The sequence below is a fragment of the Leopardus geoffroyi genome, chromosome B2 (assembly GCF_018350155.1).
Source record: "Leopardus geoffroyi isolate Oge1 chromosome B2, O.geoffroyi_Oge1_pat1.0, whole genome shotgun sequence".
NCBI classification, from domain to species: domain Eukaryota; kingdom Metazoa; phylum Chordata; class Mammalia; order Carnivora; family Felidae; genus Leopardus; species Leopardus geoffroyi.
Window position 1 is genome coordinate 105181172 of NC_059332.1, and position 20874 is coordinate 105202045.

General features: G+C 36.8%; 1 protein-coding gene across 3 annotated transcripts in view; it reads left to right on the top strand.

The window, feature by feature from the left end:
* Positions 1 to 20874, top strand: part of LOC123608908 (amine sulfotransferase-like) — a 50231-nt gene that overhangs the window by 6202 nt on the left and 23155 nt on the right. For all 3 annotated transcript variants that reach the window (XM_045499357.1, XM_045499358.1, XM_045499359.1), the window contains 2 exons: positions 4739 to 4919; positions 8734 to 8886. In XM_045499357.1, the coding sequence (XP_045355313.1) occupies positions 8745 to 8886 (142 nt within the window). In that variant the 5' untranslated portion in view covers positions 4739 to 4919; positions 8734 to 8744. The remainder of the gene's footprint in view (positions 1 to 4738; positions 4920 to 8733; positions 8887 to 20874) is intronic.

Below are 20874 nucleotides of genomic sequence, written 5' to 3' on the forward strand. Positions count from 1 at the left end.
GGCTAGTATTTTTTATTTAAGCCTCAAGGTAACTGTAAAGCAAAAATGTAGAGCAGATACAAATGAATATGAGTTGCTAGCAAAAGAAAAAGGCCCACATGTTTTATGTAAGCCTCAATGAAACACTGAAGCAAAAATCTAGAGCAGACACAAAACATGGAAAAAAAGAAAAAAGGCCACATATCACGACAAAACCCACCAATTAACAAGGGAGGCAGAAACAGAATGAAAAAGAAACAATATAGATGGGAAATAGGAAATGAACACTAATAAGTTCTACATATTCATAATCCCCCTAAAAATGAATGGATAAATTTACCAATCATGAAGCACACAGTGGTTGTATGGTTAAAGAAACAAGACCCAACTATATGTCACCTACAGGAGACATTTCAGCTCTAAAGACATACATAAGCTCAAAGTGAAGTGATGGCAGATGATTTTCCAAGCAAGTGAAAACCAAAAGACAATAGCTGCAGCCTACTATATATCAAACAAACTGAATTTCAAGTCAAAATCAGAAGTGGTAACAAAAGACAAGAAGGTCATTACGTAATGATAAAAGGGTCAATACAGCAAGTAGATGTAAAAACCACAAGTGTTTGTACTCCTAACATTCAAGCACTGAAGTCTATTAAGCAAATACCAACAGATCTTAAGGGAGAAACATATAGCAATCCATTAATAGTAGGGGACTTCATTACCTGACTGTCAGCAGTAGATACGTTATCCAGACAAAATCAACAAGGAAACATTGCAATGGAACAGTACCTTAGAAGAAATGGGCTTTAGAGACTTCTTTAAAAAAAATTTTTTTTTAAACTTTAATTTTATCTTATTTTTTGAGAGAGAGACAGAGAGCAAGTTGGGGAGGGGCAGAGAGAGAGAGTGAGGGAAACACAGAATCCGAAGCAGGCTCCAGGCTCTGAGCTAAGCACAGAGCCCGATGCGGGGCTCAAACTCATGAACTGTGAGATCATGACCTGAGTCGAAGTCAGATGCTTAACCAACTGAGTCACCCAGGTGCCCCTAAGAGACATCTATAGGACATTCCCTCCAATATTTGCCAAGTACACACTCATCTCTTTATTCTGCAGGATAGATTATATGATGGGACACAAAACAAATCTCAAATTTCAGACTATCTTTCCTATTTATGGAACTGACAATAAGAAAGTGAGAAGATTCACAAATATGTGGAAACTGAACAAAATACTTCTGAATAACCAAAAAGTCAAAAGTAAATCAAAAGGAAAATAAAACATTATCTCAAAACAAATGAAATGGAAAGACAACATATCAAATCTTATGGGATAGAGAAAAAAACTGTTCTGGATAGAAATTTAATAATAATCAAAAAATCAAAGAATTAGGAAGACATCAAATAAACTACCTAATTTTACAGCGTAAGGAACTGGAGAAGGACAAGTTAAGTCCAAACTTATTAGAAGGAAGGAAATAATAGAGATGAAAGATCAGAGCAGAAATGAAATGAAGACCCAAACAACAACAAAACAACAAAAAGAAACAACAAAACTAAAACCTGGTTCTTTGAAAAGATCGACCAAATTGAAAAAATTTTAGCTAGACTAAGAACAAAAGAGAGATAACTCAAATAAAATTAGAAACAGAAGAGGAGACATTGCAAGTGATACTACAGCAATACGTAGGAGCATAAGACGCTACTATGAACAATTGTATGCCAGCAAATTACATAACCTAGAAGATAGGATGCATTTCTAGAAACACAGCCTTAGCAAGACTGAATCCAGAAGAAAGAGAAAAATAGACAAATGAGTAAATTGGGAGATTTATCAGTAATCAGCCCAACACAAACCCCCAGGAACTGATGGCTTTACAGGTGAATTCTACCAAACATTTAAAGAAACATCATTCCTCCACAAACTCTTCCATAATACCAAAGTGAAGGGCATGCTTCTAAACTTGTTCTGTGGGCCATTGTTACCCTCATACCCAAACCAGATAAGAATACCACAAGAAGAGAAAACTATAGGCCTATATCCCTGATGCAAAAATTCTCAACAAAATAGCAAATTAAATTCAAGAACACCTGGACCAAATTAGATTTCTCTCTAGGATGCAAGTTTCCTTTAACACACACACTTCAATAAATGTAATATGTCAATAAAATAAAAGATAATACCATAATTATGTCACTAGACACAGAAAAACGCAACTCATACAGCATCCTTCATGTTATAAAGCCTTAATAGATTGAGTATAGAAGGAATACACCTCAACATAGTATGGACTATATATGACAAGCCACAGCTAATATATTCAATAGTGAAAAGTTGAAAGCTTTTTCTCTAAGATCAGGATCAAGACATGAATGCCCACTCCACCATTATTGTGGTACTAGAAGTCCTGGCTAGAACCATTAGGCAAGACAAAGAAAGAAAAGGCATCCAAATCAGAAAGGCAAAAGTAAAATGGTCACTACGTGCAACTGATATGATTTTATGTATAGAAAATCCTGAAGAGTCAATCATAAAACTGTTCAAATTAATCAGAGTAAAGTTTCAGGATACAAAATCTATATACAGAAATCAGTTTCACTATTTTACAGTAATAATGGAACATCTGAAAAAAATAAAAATATCTTGTTCAGAGTAGCATCAAAAATAAAAACAAAAAATCTAGATAATTTAGCCAGGGAAGTGAAAGACCTATATGATGAAAAGTACAAGACTTTGCTGAAAGAAATCAAAGAAGGCACAAACAAATGGAAGTCACCTCATGATTGTGGATTGGAAAAATTAATATCATAAAATGCTCATACCACCCAAAGCAATCAAGAGATTGAACTCAATACTCATTAAAATACCAAAATCATTTACAAAAACAAAAGCAACAATCCTAAAATGTATGTTTCAGTAGTTTAACTGTGATATGTGTAGCTTTTGTCCTATTCACGTTTATCCTACTTGTTCGTCAAGCTTTATGGATGTGTAAATTAATATTTTTCCTCAAATATGGGAAATTCTTGACCATACTTTCTTCAAAGATTTTTTTCTGTCCTTTCCTTCTGTATATGTCCCTCTGTTTGATATGTTCTACAGGTCCCTGAGGTTATGTTCAGTTTTTTTTCATTCTTTGTGTTTCTGTTCTTTTTATTCTTTGTAATTCTCTTCACTACTGATCTGTCTTCATGTTCCATGCTTCTTTCTTCTGTCAGATCAAACTTGTTGAGATCTAAGGACTCAATAAATGAACATTGTTTTATAGCTGTTATTTTATTTTTTTTGCTAAGTCCAGCATCTGGGTCCATTCAGAGATAGTTTTTACTAATTGCCCTTTATTCCCCTGAATATGTGTTACACTTTCTTGTTTTTTGACATATGGTACTTTTGTCAGAAACTGGATATTTTAGGTAATATACATTCTCTAGATTCCAATCTTGTCCTAGAAGTGGTTGTTCTGGCTTTTTTTTTTTTTTTCACTTTCTTTTTAGTGATTTACTAGAACTAATTATGGAGTCTATCCCCAACAGCATACACACTTTCATATCACTACTCAAATTTAAAAAATTTTTGTGTCATAGTTAAGACAAGGCCAATAGAGCTTAGTAGTCAGGCAATATTAGGTCAGAGGTTGTGCTTAAACTCAAAACTGGGTAATTTTCCCACTTTTCAGCCTTACAAGTTTTGCAAATAACTAAAATTTTCTAGAATCATAAGAATCAGAGGCCCCTGGGTGGCTGAGTTGCCTAAGTGTCTGACTTCGGCTCAGGTCATGATCTCACAGTCCGTGAGTTTGAGCCCGTGTTGGGCTCTGTGCTGACAGCTCAGAGCTTGGAGCCTGCTTCGGATTCTGTGTCTGCCTCTCTCTCTGCCCCTCCTCTGCTCGTACTCTGTCTCTCTCTCAAAAGTAAAATAAAAACATAAAAATTTTTAAAAAAAGAATCGTAAGGATCAGTTTGCTTTTCTCAAGTTTTTTATTTTAGTGAATCACAATTTTTCCTTTCTAGCAATTAACAACTTTGGCTTCAGGAATGTGTTATGTTTTAATTTAGGAAATACCGTGAGAAAAAGTTTGTCTTCATAATTACAGGGTCCAATTTCTGTCACATTAAAGACTTCTTTGTTTTTAATTTAAATTTTAGCTAGTTAACATAAAGTGCAATATTGGTTTCAGGAGTAGAATTCAGCGATTCGTCCCCTTACATACAACACCCAGTGCTCATCATAACAAGTGCCCTCCTTAATACCCATCATTCATATATCCCATCTCCCACCCTCTCCCTCCATCCATCTCAGTTTCTTCTCTATTGTTGAATCTCTGTGGTTTAAACATTTTCTTAACAGTAATGATTACTCCAATAAAAGGGATTAAATCGTTTCTTTGGATCAAATTTTTATTTAATGAAAGGTGACAATAGGACAGATGAAACCATGAATTCCAAAGTTACTGAGAGTAGTTCTAAATAAGAAACACAATCTACTTTTCCCAAATAAGGGTGAGAGGATATGTATTAGGAAGGACTTGAGTCCAGTTCCAAATCAGATAGTGTGCATGCAGTAACATCAACAGATGCCAAAGTTTGGTGATTTATCTTAGTATAAATGAAGAAATGTTTGTTATTCAGGAAGCACTAACAACAGAAGAGAAGCAGCATCTAAGGTCAATAACCCAAGTACATATAGAGGGAGTTTGAATAAACCTTAGGTGTTTATCCAGAGGCAATTTGAATAACCCTTAGATGTTTATCGTTTAGGACCATTCTGTTCAGAAGACAAACTGGATAGAGTGTGGAACCCCTGAAAAAGAGGACCCAAAACGGTACCTGAACAGCCAACCCCAGGACCTGTCATTCCCTCTGTGATATCACATCCCTATGTGGTATGAAGACCTCACCACTCACTCAACAGTGACAAAACTGAGGGGAATAATGGCAGGTAAACGGTGATTGGTAGTTACATGAGTATTACATTTGTGTCAAGCAAATTGTAGATTTATGGAAAGTCCCTAATCCTTTAAAATAAATGTATTTACTTCTTGCAGATGTGGATTTCTTGTCTCAACTTCTCAATTGTTCACACTACTCATATTCTCAATTTCGTTTCATAAGAAACAACACAAAGACTTAAAGACACCAGTAGGAGTGCTATTGAAGTAGAGGCAACTCAATCCTATTGTACTCCGGACTATGGCCATTAGAGTATCATGAGTGGGACAGCAAGCAAATACATCTTTATTTTCTGGTATCACTCGAAAGCAGAGATTTTGAACCATGCCCAGCAGCTCTGAGTAGCACTGACCTGCTTGAACCATTTACCGTCCATTATTTGTAGTAAATGCATCAGGGCTTCCCCTCAGTCATTTGGATGATCTGCTGGTTAGCACCAGCCTAATCCTTCCTCCTTAATGGGTTATTCATTCTGGGAGTTCTGCTAATGGGTGAATCCTTAAATCTCTTTGTGGAAATTTTAGTCTTTGTCTGTGTCTTTATCAGCAGCAACACAATTATTCTTCTCACTGGCATTTATATTAGAATTTAACACTTAATTTGAATGAACAAACTATTGGTGAGTAGTTTCATTCTTGATGGGGATGAAAATCTTTTCACTTTTCCTTTCTAGGTTCTTTGACTGTTATGATAATTAAATTGACATAAGATTAATAGGAGAAAAATGTAATGACATATGTATGGGAGACCCACAAGGCATGAAGAGTCAAAGACAGTATCACAAGTGAGGTTTACTTGCCATCCTGAGCTAAGGAGAAGCAGGTGAAAGGGTTGAGAAAGGGAATTCACAGGAAATGCGAAGAACACATGTTGGATAAACAGAAGTGTGTCCTGCCATGCGGTTGGGGTCTTTCAGAAATAAAAAGTTATATGTGGTAGTAACTCTCTTTGTGGTACAGGCCGGCATCTAAATTCTTTTAGGCAGTTAAGGAAAATGTAAAAAGCTTTTGTGAGTCTGGGGGACCTTAATTGCTTTCAGCAAAATAAAAAATTCCACCTGCCAAATTGGTGTTTTTAGGGGTGACTTCCTCTGCCCCCTCACTTCTCTGAACTGTACTAGTTATGCTGTTTTAGGTGTTTGGTGATTATATCAAACAGTAGGCCAAGTTATCAGCTCTTATATATGGAACAAAAATATACTATAACTCTTTGCTCTGATTTTCAATAAATTGAGCCAATACATGTTTCCAAGTAGTTATTTAGATATTTAAGCACATATATGAAAGAAAGGTACAATTCACCATGATAGTAGTAAAAATATACTAGGATCTAATATGAGTAGAGTATGATGGTAGAATTATGTTTACTTCATGAAAAGATCAAGATGTTACAAGCTCATTGTTATTGTTTTGATCCCAAGATGTGGAATTGACTACTCTTAGGGAGCCACTGCTTCTTTATAATGGAAGTTAACATTAGAGCCCAATGGGTATGGATGTGTAAATTAGGTTGTTTCTTTGAACACAGGATGGCAAAGAAGAGACACCTTAAATAACTCTAGTGACAGAATAACTTACCTCCTCTCTCTTCCTCCACCCTTCCCTCTCTGGTCCCCCACTTCCTTCCCTGGATGTGAATTCTTATTGATGCTTACAACTAATTTGCAGCTTTCATGAATCTCCTTTGTAGAATTCCCCTGGAAAGCCATCTGGCCCTGGACTCTTGTGTTTTGTGGAGTTTTGATTACTAATTCTATTTCTTTACTGGTTATGGGTCTTTTCAAATTTTCTATGTCTTCCTGTTTCAGTTTTGGTAGTTAATATGTTTTTAGTAATTTGTCCATTTCTTCCAGATTGCCAATTGTATTGGTGTATAATTGCTCATAATATTCTCTTATTTGTATTTTTGCTGTGTTGATTGTGATCCCTCCTCTTTCATTCTTGATTTTATTTATTTGGGTCCTTTTCTTTTTCTTTTTGATCAAACTGGCTAGGGGATTTATCAATTTTGTTAATTCTTTCAAAGAACCAGCTTCGGGTTTCATTGATCTGTTCTCATGTTTTTGTTTTTTGTTTGTTTTTGTTTTTTGTTTGTTTTGTTTTGGTTTTGGTTTTGGTTTTGGTTTCAATAGCATTGATTTATGCTCTAATCTTTATTATTTCCTGTCTTCTGCTGGTTTGGGGTTTTATTTGCTGTTCTCTTTCCAGTTCTTTAAGGTGTAATGTTAGATTTTGTGTCTGAGACCTTTTTTCCTTTTTAGGAAGGCTGGAATGCTACATACTTCCCTGTTAACACTGCCTTTGCCGCATCCCAGAGGTTTTGGGTTGTGGTGTTATCATTTACATTGGTTTCCATATACTTTTTAATTTCCTCTTTAATTTCTTGGTTAACCCATTCATTCTTTAGTAGGATGTCCTTTAGTCTCCAAGTATTTGTTATCTTTCCTTATTTTTTCTTGTGGTTGATTTCAAGTTTCATAGCATTGTGGTCTGAAAATATGCATGTAGTATCTCAATCTTTTTGTACTTGTTGAAGGTGATGAATCTCCTTTGCAAAGAGAGGCTGTCATTCCTAGTTTTTCTAGTAATAGTGTAACTGCAAAAATATTTTTTTAAGTTACTTACTTCCCTGTTTCTTAAAATGAGCCTTGGCCCAGGCTTCCTGGAATTGCTTTGAAAATTGTGTGATTCTGAAGGTCTTATTTTTTCAACTCTTCCTATGACTAACTATTTTGTGGAAATGGAAATAAAGGACACTTCAGAGTCATGTAGAAGAACCCCCAAGTCAAATAAAACCTCAGAGTTCATAGTATCAAAATAGATTTTTTCATAAGGCTACCTACAGATAATAACGAAAGGCAAAGTATACCCATCAATGATGACTCACAAAGTTTGGTTTGCACTTTTGGCATATGACCCATAATTTGAATGTTTTCTTCCATACTTACTTTGTGCCATTGTCCATTGGTCATTATGGACAATTTAATTGCTCACATGCAATTTCTCAGGCATTCTGGAATATATTCATGTCTATTAGTTCATGCCTGTTCCACCCCAATTACTCTAAGCAAGTAGCAAGTTAGGAAATAAAGCAAAGTTCAAATTAAAAGTTACCGAAAACCTTATGAATACATAACTCCCACCCAGAAAGTATATAAATAAAACTTGTACAAGCCTGCTAGAAGCTAAAATATTGTACTACAGTTCCAGGGGGATAAAAACTCAGCTGCTGAAGGAGTAGTGGGAGACAAATGTTTCTGAAGCCCATTCAAGTCCACTTTGTATATTCAATCTCTCTCTCTCTCCCGATATCTTTCTATGATTATATCTATCTATCTATCTATCTATCTATCTATCTATCTATCATCTATCTATCTATCTATCTATCTATCGTATATATGATTTCTGCTTTAGAGATATCTATATATATGTGATTGTATCTATCTATCTAATCTATCATCTATTATCTATCTATGATTTCTGATTAAGAGCATTTTTTTTGCAATTACATAATTATTTTTTCACTATTTCCCCTGTACCTACATAAATGGAGCACACACACATAAAACTAAGACCTAGCCCATAAACACCTGGCTCCTGGGCATCAGACCAAACTCTACAGGTCTGGAATCTAGGATAGTAGCTTCCAGAGCCAGTCAGTTGTCAGTGTTTGTGAAGAAAGCAAGAGATAAGCTTCTTCTCTCAGCATATATATATATATAGCCACCAACTGAAAATATGGAAGGGAAGACTGCATAAAATTTTACTGCATTTCTTCCAAATAATTTTGTCTGTTTTTTGTAGGTAACTGAAATATGGAAGATGCAGACTCATTTTTATTCAAATTTAAAGGATATCATTTTGGTCGTGAAGAACTTGATATTGGATTTATAGAAAATTTAGATGATTTTGTAATCAGAGAAAGTGATGTCTTCATTATTACATACCCCAAATCTGGTGAGTTCTGTATTCTAATAGCTAATCAAATAAATGAAATGATACTTTTATAATGTTGGAATTCTGTCTTTTTACTAGTAGTGTATACAGAGATAAACACTTGATGCATTAGATATTATAGTGTGAACTGAATTGAATATTCTATGAATTAAGGTCTTTTACAACATAGCTGTAAGTTATTTTTTATTTGTACAAGAAAATGGAGAAAATATTGAAGTAGATAGATTGAAGACACCCTATCAAACACTAAATTGCTGAAGTGGCTGGGAAAGGACTCAGAAATATGTACCATTTAGGCAGCTACTTCAGACATATAGCTGAGCTGCATTTAATAGCCAAGTGCATGAGAAGGAAAATTAACTTACACTAATTACCATAGTGTGTAATAATCCCAAAGTATATGGGTCTTATTTTGTTATAGCACTCATATCAGGCTAATATATATGTGTGTGTATATATGCATATATACCTATTTATGCGTGTATATACTTTCACAGCTATTCAAATTCTTTGCCAATGTTTTAAATGGATTTTTGTTACTTTTGTTATTTTCTTGTATGAGTTCTTGATATATTTTGGATATTGACCCTTTATTTGATAAACGATTTACAAATGTTTCCCCTTTTAATAGGTTGCCTTTCCATTTTGTTGATAGTTTGCTGTACAGAAGCTTGTTAGTTTGATATTCTCCCACTTGCCTACTTTTGTTTTTGTTGCATTTGTTTTTGGTGTCATATCCCCACTCCCATAACAAAACCATTGCTAAGACCAATGTCTTACACCTCTACTTTCTTCTAAGAGTTTTATGCTTCCAGGTCTTACATTCATATCTTTAAACTGTTCTGAGTTAACTTTTGAGTATGGTGTAAGAGAGTGGTCCAGTTTCATTCTTTTGCATGTGGCTCTCCAGTTTTCCCAACACCATTTATTGAAGAGTCTATCCTATGCCCATAATATATTCTCATCTCCTTTGCCATAAATTAATTGACAATACAGATGTTGGTTAACATCTGTAATCTCTATTTTGTTCCATTGGTCAACCTGTCTTTTTTTCCTTTAATACCAGTATCATAATGTTTTGGTTAGTATAACTTGGTAATATTATTTGAAACCAAGAAGTCTGATGCCTCAGGCTTTGTTCTATTTTCTCAAAATTGCTTTAGCTATTTGGGGTCTTGTATGCTTACAAACAAATTTTAGGACAGTTTGTTCTATTTCTGTGACAAATGACATTGTAACATTGATAGGGATTGCACTGAATCTGTAGATCGCTTTGTGTAGTATGGACAATTTAACAATGTTGTTTCTTCTTATTCATGAGCATGGAATATTTTTTCATTTATTTGTGATTTCTAACATTTCTTCTAGTAGTGTCTTCTAGTTTTCAATGTACAAGTCTTTTACCTCCTTGGATAAATTTATTCCTACATATTTTTTTCTTTTTGATGCTATCATAAATGAGATGTTTCTTAATTTCTCTGATAGTTTGTTGTTAGTATATAGAAAGGCAACTAATGGGGCTCCTGGGCAGCTCAGTCGGTTAAGCATCCAACTCTTGATTTTGGCCTAGGTCATTATCTCACGGTTTGTGGGTTCCAGCCCTGCATTGGGCTGTGTGCTGAAAGTGTAGAGCCTGCTTGGGATTTTCTCTCCCTCTTTCTCTGCCCCCCCCCCCCGCCCACTCACACATGTGCATGCGCTCTCTCTCTTTAAAAAAATGGAAATAAACAACAAATTTAAAGGAAAAGAAATGCAACTTATATTTGCATTCTTATTTCATATCCTGCAATTTAACAACTTAATTGAATTTTTATTAGTTCTAACAGTGTTTTTGGTAGACTCTTTAGGTCTTCCTGTATATAATATCATGATCATCTGCAAATAGAGAGTTTTATTCTTCCTTTCTGTCTTGGATCCCTTTTATTTCTTTTCCTAGCCTAATTGCTGTTGCTATGATTTCCAATAAAATGAGTGAGAATGGGCATTCTAATCCTGGTTGTGATCTTAGATGAAGAGCTTTCAGTTGTTTATCATTGGGTATGATCCTGTGAACTTGTCATAATGGCATTTTGTAAGCTGAGGTATGTTTCTTCCATACCCGTTTTGTTGAGACTTTATATCATGAATGGATGTTCACTTTTGTCAAATGCTTTTTCTGCATTTATTGCAATGACAATAAGGTTTTGATGCTTCATTTTGTTAATGTGGCACATCACACCGATTTGTGGATGTTGAACCATCCTTGTATCCCTGGAATAAATAGTACTTGATAACTTTGTATTTTAGTGTATTTTTTTAGCTTCAATTTTTTTTAAAACTAGTTTTATTTAAATTCTAGTTGGTTAACATATAGTATAATATTAGTTTCAGGATTTAGTGATTCATCACTTAGACATAACAACTAGTGCTCATCACAACAAGTGCCCTCCCTAGTAACATCACCCATTGAACCCATCCCCTACCCACCTCCCTCCATCAATCCTGTTTGTTCTCTATAGTTAAGAGTCTCTTATTATTTGATTCCTTTTTTTTCCCTTCTCGTATGTTCATCTGTTTTGCTTCCTATATTCCACATATGAGTGAAATCATATGGTATTTGTGTTTCTTTCTCTCACTGACTTATTTTGGTTAGCATAATGCACTCTAGCTCCATTCACATCATTGCAAATGGCAAGATTTCCTTCTTTTTGATGGCTGAGTAATAATCCATTGTGTGTGTGGGGAGAGGGTATATACACACACACATATATATGTATATATATGTATGTGTGTGTGTGTATACACACACACACACACACACATTCATACACCACATCTTCTTTATTTATTCAGAGGTTAATGGATACTTGAACTCTTTATGTAATTTTGCTATTGTTTGTAATGCTGCTATAAACATTGGGATGTGTGTAACCTTCGATTCTATATTTTTGTATGCTAGTAGTACAATTGCTGGAACTTAGAGTAGTGCTGTTTTTAACTTTCTGAGGAGCCTTCATACTGTTTTCCAGAGTGGCTTCCCCAGTTTGTATTCCCACCAAGGATATAAGAGAGTTCTCCTTTTTCTGTATTCTCACCAACATCTGTGTTTCCTGTGTTGTGCATTTTAGCCATTCTGACAGGTATGATGTGATATTTCATTGTGGTTTTGATTTTTATTATCCTGATGGTGAGTGATGTTGAGCATCTTTTCATGTGTTTGTTAGCCATCTGGATCTCTTCTTTGGGAAAATGTCTATTCATGTCTTCTGCCTATTTCTTAACTGGATTATTTGTTTTTTGGGTGTTGAGTTTGGAAAATTCTTTATAAACTTTGGATACTAACCCTTTATCCTATGTCATTTACACATATCTTCTCCTATTCCAAAGGTTGCCTTTTACTTTTGTTGATTGTTTCCTCCACTGTGCAGAAATTTTATCTTGATGAAGTCCCAATAGTTGAATTTGATTTTGTTTCCCTTGACTCTTAGAGACATATCTAGTAAATAGTTGCTGCAGCTGTGTCAAAGATATTGCTGATTGTGTTCTTCTCTAGGATTTTTACTTTTTTTTTTTTTTTTTTTGTTCTCAGATTTAGGTCTTTTGTCCATTTCAAGCTTATTTTTGTGTATGGTGTATGAAAGAGGTCCAATTTCATTCTTCTGTTTGTTGATTTCCAGTTTTCTGAATATCAATTGTTGAAGAGACTGTCTTTTGTTCCCCCGTGGGTATTCTTTCCTGCTTTGTTGAAGATTAGTTGACAATAAAGTTGTGAGTCCATTTCTGGGTTTTCTATTCCATTCCATTGATATGTGTATCTGTTTTTGTGCCAGTATGATACTTTTGTGCTCACTACAGCTTTGTAATACCACTTGAAGACTGGAATCATGATGCCTCCAACTCTGTTTTCTTTTTCATTACTGCTTCAGCTATTCAGGGACTTTTGTCATTCCATTCAAATTTTTGGTTCATTTGTTGTACCTCTGTGGAAATTGCTTGTGGTATTTTGATAAGGATTGCATTTATGTATAGATTGCTTTGGGTAGTATAGACATTTCATCAATTTTTGTTCTTCCAGTCCATGAGCATAGAATGCTTATATATTTCTTCCTATCATCTCCAATTTCTTTCATAAGTGTTCTATATTTTTAGATCCTTTACCTCTTTGATTAGGCTTATTTCTTGGTATCTTATAGGTCTTGGTGCCATTGTAAAGGGATAAATCCTTGGTTTCTCTTTTTGCTGCTTCATTATTGGGATATAGAGATGCAATCGATTTCTGTATGTGGATTTTATATCCTGTGACTTTGCAGAATTCATGTATCAGCGCTAGCAGTTGTTTGGTAGAGTCTTTTGAGTTTTCCTTATAGAGAATCATGTCATGTGCAAATAATAAAAGTTTGACTTCTTCCTTGCCAATTAAGATGTATTTTATTTCTTTCTATTGTCATTGCTGAGGCTAGGACTTCTAGTATTATGTTAAAAAACAATGGTGAGTGTGGATCTCTTTCTTGTTCCTGACCTTACAGGAAAAGCTCTCAGTTTTTCACCATTGAGGATTATATTAGCTTTGGGTCTTTCATATATGCCTTTATAATGTTGAGCTATGTTCCCTCTATCCCTACTTTGTTGAGGGGTTTTATCATGAAGGATGTTGTACTTGATCAGATGCTTTTTTCTGGATCTATTGTGGGGATCATATGATTCTTGTCTTTCTTTTAGTAATGTAATATATCACATTGATTGATTTGCAAATATTGAACCACCTTTGCAGCCCTGGTTAAATCCCACTTGATCGTGGTGAGTGGTTCTTCTAATGTACTGTTGGCTTCAATTTGCTAGTATCTTGTAGAGAATTTTTGCAACCATGATCATTAGGGATATTGGCCTGTAGTTCTCTTTTTTAGTGGGGTCTTTATCTGGTTTTGTACATGTGCTGCTGAAGTGAGCACTGTCTGGTTTTGGAATCAAGGTAAATGTGGCCTCATAGAATGAGTTCGGAAGTTTTCCATCCATTTTTATTTTGGGGGACAGTTTAATAAGAACAAGTATTGACTGGTTGGAGCGGCTTCTGGGAAGATGGCGGCATAGGAGGACGCTGGGCTCACCGCGTCCTGCGGATCACTTAGATCCCACCCACACCTGCCTAAATAACCCAGAAAATCGCCAGAAGACTAGCAGAATGGATTCTCCAGAGCCAAGCATAGACAAGAGGCCCAGGGAAGAGGGTAGGAAGAGTGGAGAGGCGGTGCATGCTACACGGACTGGCGGGAGGGAGCCAGGGCAGAGGGGCAGCCCGCCAGCAAAGCAGAGCCCCCGAGTCCGGCTTGCAAAAGCGGAGGGGCCAGACAGAGTGTGTTCGGACAGCAAGTGGGACTTGCCATCTGGAAGGTTATAAGTTAACAGATCTGCTCGGAGAGCGGGAGGGCTGGAGGACAACGGGAGGGAGAGTTGTTGAGCCCCAGACGACAGAGCGCAGCTTGGCGGGGAACAAAGGCACTCACTAGCACCATCTCCCTTGCCCATCGCCCCAGCCAAAATCCCAAAGGGAACCAGTTTCTGCCAAGGAACTTGCTTGCACCACGCAAACACCCAACGCTGTGCTTCTGCGGATCCATCCCTCCAGCGGGTCTGACTCACTCCCAGTGCTGCAGGGCCCCTCCCAAAGTGGATCTCCAAAGGATAAGCTAGCTGAGCCTGCCCCTCCTGCCCCTGTGCACCTTGCCGATCTACCCCAGCTAATACGCCAGATCCCCAGCACCACAAGCCTGGCAGTGTGCAAGTAGCCCAGACAAGCCATGCCACCCCACAGTGAATCCCGCCCCTAGGAGAGGGGAAGAGAAGGTGCACACCAATCTGACTGTAGACCCAGCAGTGGGCTGGGGGCAGACATCAGGTCTGACTGCGGCCCCACCCACCAACGCAAGTTATTCAAGACAGCACAGGGGAAGTGCCCTGCAGTTCTGACCACTCCAGGGACTATCCAAAATGACGAAACGGAAGAATTCCCCTCAAAAGAATCTCCAGGAAATAACGACAGCTAACGAACTGATCAAAAACGATTTAAACAATATAACAGAAAGTGAATTTAGAATAATAGTCATAAAATTAATCGCTGGGCTTGAAAACAGTATAGAGGACAGCAGAGAATCTATTGCTACAGAGATCAAGGGACTAAGGAACAGCCAGGAGGAGCTAAAAAATGTTATTAATGAGCTGCAAAATAAAATGGAGATGACCACAGCTCAGATTGAAGAGGCAGAGGAGAGAATAGGTGAACTAGAAGATAAAATTATGGAAAAAGAAGAAGCTGAGAAACAGAGAGATAAAAAAATCCAGGAGTATGAGGGGAAAATTAGAGAACGAAGTGACGCACTAAAGAGAAATAATATACGCATAATTGGTATTCCAGAGGAGGAAGAGAGAGGGAAAGGTGCTGAAGGTACACCTGAAGAGATAATAGTTGAGAACTTCCCTGATCTGGGGAAGGAAAAAGGCATTGAAATCCAAGAGGTACAGAGAACTCCAGACATAACTTGAATAGATCTGCACGACATCTCATAGTGAAACGGGCAAAATACAAGGATAAAGAGAAAATTCTGAAAGCAGCTAGGGATAAACGTGCTCTATATATAAAGGGAGACCTATAAGACTGGTGAGGGATCTCTACTGAAACTTGGCAGGCCGGAAAGGAATGGCAGGAAATCTTCAATGTGATGAACAGAAAAAATATGCAGCCGAGAATCCTCTATCCAGCAAATCTGTCATTTAGAATAGAAGGAGAGATAAAGGTCTTCCCAAACAAACAAAAACTGAAAGAATTTGTCACCACTAAACCAGCCCTACAAGAGATCCTAAGGGGGATCCTGTGAGACAAAGTACCAGACATCGCTACAAGCATGAAACCTACAGACATCACAATGACTCTAAACCCATATCTCTCTATAATAACACTGAATGTAAATGGACTAAATGCGCCAACCAAAAGACATAGGGTATCAGAATGGATAAAAAAAAACAAGACCCGTCTATTTGCTGTCTACGAGAGATTCATTTTAGACCTGAGGACACTTTCAGATTGAAAGTGAGGGGATGGGGAACTATTTATCATGCTACTGGAAGTCAAAAGAGAGCTGGAGTAGCCATACTTATATCAGACAAACTAGACTTTAAATTAAAGGCTGTAACAAGAGATAAAGAAGGACATTATATAATCATTACAGGGTCTATCCATCAAGAAGAACTAACAATTATAAATGTTTATGTGCCGAATACGGGAGCACCCAAATATATGAAACAATTACTCACAAATGTAAGCAACCTTATTGACAAGAATGTGGTAATTGCAGGGGACTTTAATATCCCACTTACAACAATGGATAGACCATCTAGACACATGGTCAATAAAGACACAAGGGCCCTGAATGGTACATTGGATCAGATGGACTTGACAGATATATTTAAAACTCTGCATCCCAAAGCAACAGAATATACTTTCTTCTCGAGTGCACATGGAACATTCTCCAAGATAGATCACATATTGGGTCACAAAACAGCCCTTCATAAGTATACAAGAATTGAGATCATACCATGCATACTTTCAGACCATAATGCAATGAAGCTTGAAATCAACCACAGGAAAAAGTCTGGAAAACCTCCAAAAGCATGGAGGTTAAAGAACACCCTACTAAAGAATGACTGGTTAGTCAATTAGAGAAGAAATTAAAAAATATATGGAAACAAACGAAAATGAAAATACAACAATCCAAAGGCGTTGGGATGCAGCGAAGGCAGTCCTGAGAGGAAAATACATTACAATCCAGGCCTATCTCCAGAAACAAGAAAGACCCCAAATACAAAATCTAACAGCACACCTAGAGGAAATAGAAGCAGAGCAGCAAAGACAGCCTAAACCCAGCAGAAGAAGAGAAATAATAAAGATCAGAGCAGAAATAAACAATATAGAGTCTAAAAAAACTGTAGAGCAGATCAACGAAACCAAGAGTTGTTTTTTTGAAAAAATAAACAAAATTGATAAACCTCTAGCCAGGCTTCTCAAAAAGAAAAGGGAGATGACCCAAATAGATAAAATCATGAATGAAAATGGAATTATTACAACCAATCCCTCAGAAATACAAGCAGTTATCAGAGAATACCATGAAAAATTATATGCCAACAAACTGGACAACCTGGAAGAAATGGACATATTCCTAAACACCCACACACTTCCAAAACTCAAACAGGAGGAAATAGAAAGCTTGAACAGACCCATAACCAACAAAGAAATTGAATCAGTTGTCAAAAATCTCCCAACAAATAAGAGTCCAGGACCAGATGGCTTCCCTGGGGAATTCTACCAGACATTTAAAGCAGAGATAATACCTATTCCTCCCAAGCTATTCCAAAAATAGAAAGGGAAGGAAAACTTCCAGACTCATTCTATGAAGCCATTATTACTTTGATTCCTAAACCAGGGACCCAGTAAAAAAAGAGAACTACAGGCCAATATCCCTGATGAATATGGATGCAAAACTTCTCAGTAAGATACTAGCAAATCGAATTCAACAGCGTATAAAAAGAATTATTCACCATGATCAAGTGGGATTCATTCCTGGGATGCAGAGCTGGTTCAACATTCGCAAATCAACCAACGTGATACATCACATTAATAAAAGAAAAGATAAGAACCATATGATCCTGTCAATCGATGCAGAAAAAACATTTGACAAAATCCAGCACCCTTTCTTAATAAAAACCCTCGAGAAATTCGGGGTAGAAGGAACAAACTTAAACATCATAAAAGCCATTTATGAAAAGCCCACAGCTAATATCATCCTCAATGGGGAAAAACTGAGAGCTTTTTCCCTGAGATCAGGAACACGACAGGGATGCCCACAATGGCTGTTGTTTAACATAGTGTTGGAAGTTCTAGCATCAGCAATCAGACAACAAAAGGAAATCAAAGGCATCAAAATTGGCAAAGATGAAGTCAAGCTTTCACTTTTTGCAGATGACATGATAATATACACGGAGGACCCGATAGACTCCACCAAAAGTCTGCTAGAACTGATACATGAATTCAGCAAAGTCGCAGGATACAAAATCAATGTACAGAAATCAGTTGCATTCTTATACAGTAATAATGAAGCAACAGAAAGACAAATAAAGAAACTGATCCCATTCACAATTGCACCAAGAAGCATAAAATACCTAAGAATAACTCTAACCAAAGATGTACAGGATCTGTATGCTGAAAACTATAGAAAGCTTATGAAGGAAATTGAAGAAGATATAAAGAAATTGAAAAACATTCCATGCTCATGGGTTGGAAGAATAAATATTGTTAAAATGTCAATACTACCCAAAGCTATGCACACATTCAATGCAATCCCAATCAAAATTGCACCAGCATTCTTCTCGAAGCTAGAACAAGCAATCCTAAAATTCATATGGAACCACAAAAGGCCCCGAATAGCCCAAGTAATTTTGAAGAAGACCAAAGCAGGAGTCATCACAATCCCAGACTTTAGCCTCTGCTACAAAGCTGTAATCATCAAGACAGCATGGTATTGGCACAAAAACAGACACATAAACCAATGGAATAGAATAGAAACCCCAAAACTAGACCCACAAAAGTATGGCCAACTCATCTTTGACAAAGCAGGAAAGAATATCCAATGGAAAAAAGGCAGTCTTTTTAACAAATCGTGCTAGGAGAACTGGACAGCAATATGCAGAAGAATGAAACTAGACCACTTTCTTACACCATTCACAAAAATAAGCTCAAAATGGATAAAGGACCTGAATGTGAGACAGGAAACCATCACAACCCTAGAGGAGAAAGCAGGAAAAGACCTCTCTGACCTCAGCCACAGCAATTTCTTACTTGACACATCCCCAAAGGCAAGGGAATTAAAAGCAAAAATGAACTATTGGGACCTCATGAAGATAAAAAGCTTCTGCACTGCAAAGGAAACAATCAACAAAACTAAAAGGCAACCGACAGAATGGGAAAAGATATTTGCAAATGACATATGGGACAAAGGGCTAGTATCCAAAATCTATAAAGAGCTCACCAAGCTCCACACCCAAAAAACAAATAATCCAGTGAAGAAATGGGCAGAAAACATGAATAGACACTTCTCTAAAGAAGACATCCAGATGGCCAACAGGCACATGAAAAGATGCTCAACGTCACTCCTCATTAGGGAAATACAAATCAAACCACACTCAGATATCACCTCAAGCCAGTCAGAGTGGCCAAAATGAACAAATCAGGAGACTATAGATGCTGGAGAGGATGTGGAGAAACGGGAAACTTCTTGCACCTTTGGTGGGAATGCAAACTGGTGCAGCTGCTCTGGAAAGCAGTGTGGAGGTTCCTCAGAAAATTAAAAATAGACCTACCCTATGACCCAGCAGTAGCAGTGCTAGGAATTTACCCAAGGGATACAGGAGTACTGATGCATAGGGGCACTTGTACCCCAATGTTCATAGCAGCACTCTCAACAATAGCCAAATTGTGGAAAAAGCCTAAATGTCCATCAACTGATGAATGGATAAAGAAATTGTGGTTTATATACACAATGGAGTACTACGTGGCCATGAGAAAGAATGAAATATGGCCCTTTGTAGCAACCGGATGGAACTGGAGAGTGTGATGCTAAGTGAAATAAGCCATACAGAGAAAGACAGATACCATATGGTTTCACTCTTATGTGGATCTTGAGAAACTTAACAGAAACCCATGGGGGAGGGGAAGGAAAAAAAAGAGGTTAGAGTGGGAGAGAGCCAAAGCATAAGAGACTCTTAAAAACTGAGAACAAACTGAGGGTTGATGGTGGGGTGGGAGGGAGGGAAGGGTAGGTTATGGGCATTGAAGAGGGCATCTTTTGGGATGAGCACTGGGTGTTGTATGGAAACCAATTTGACAATAAATTTCATATATTAAAAAAAAAAAAGAAAGAAGAACAAGTATTAACTCTTCTATAAATGTTTGGTAGAAATTCCCCTGTGAAGCCATCTGACCCTGGACTTTTGTTTGTTGGGAGATTTTTGGTTACTGTTTCAATTTCATTGTTGGTAATGAGTATGTTCAAGTTTCCTATTTCTTTCTGATTCAGTTTTGGTAGTTTGTGAGTTTCTAGGAACTTATCCATTTCTTCCAGATTGCCCAATTAGTTGGCATATGATTTTTCATAATATTCTCTTATAATTGTTTTTATTTCTGAGGTGTTGGTTGTGATCTTTCTCATTCCTGATTTTATTTATTTGATTCCTTTGTCTTTTCTTTCTGATAAGTCTGGCTGGACTTATCTGGGTTTATCAATGTTATTAACTTTCAAAGAATCAGGTGTTATTATCAGTTCTACTGTTTTTTATTGTTTCTTTGTTTGTTTCTATATAATTTATTTCTGCTCTAATCTTTATTATTTACTTTCTTCTGCTTGCTTTAGGCTTTATTTGCTGTTCTTTTTCTAGATTCTTTAGGCATAAACTTAGGCTGCATATGTGAGATTTTTCTTGCTTCTTGAAGTAGACCTGTGCATATACTTACATCATATGTCTGCTTGTGCTGCATCCCAAAGTTTTGGGGCCATAATGCTTTCATTTTCATTTGTTTCTATGTATTTGTAGAATTCCTTTTTTGGGGTGTCTTTGTGGCTCAGTCAGTTAATCGTCCAACTCTTGATTTTAGCTTAGGTCATTTTCTCATGGTTCATGAGATCGAGCCCTGCATTAGGCTGTGTGCTGACAGTGCAAAGCCTGCTTGGGATTTTCTCTTTCCCTCTCTCTCTGCTCTTCCTCCACTTGGTCACACACATACACATGCATGAGCCCTCTGTCTCTCAAAATAAATGAATAAACTTACTCAAATTTTTGTCCTTAATTTCCTGGTTGACCCATTGATTCTTTCATAAGGTGTTCTTTGACCTCCATGTATTTGTGGTCTTTCAAAATTTTTTCTTATGGTTGACTTCAAGTTTCATAGCATTGTGGTCTGAAAATATG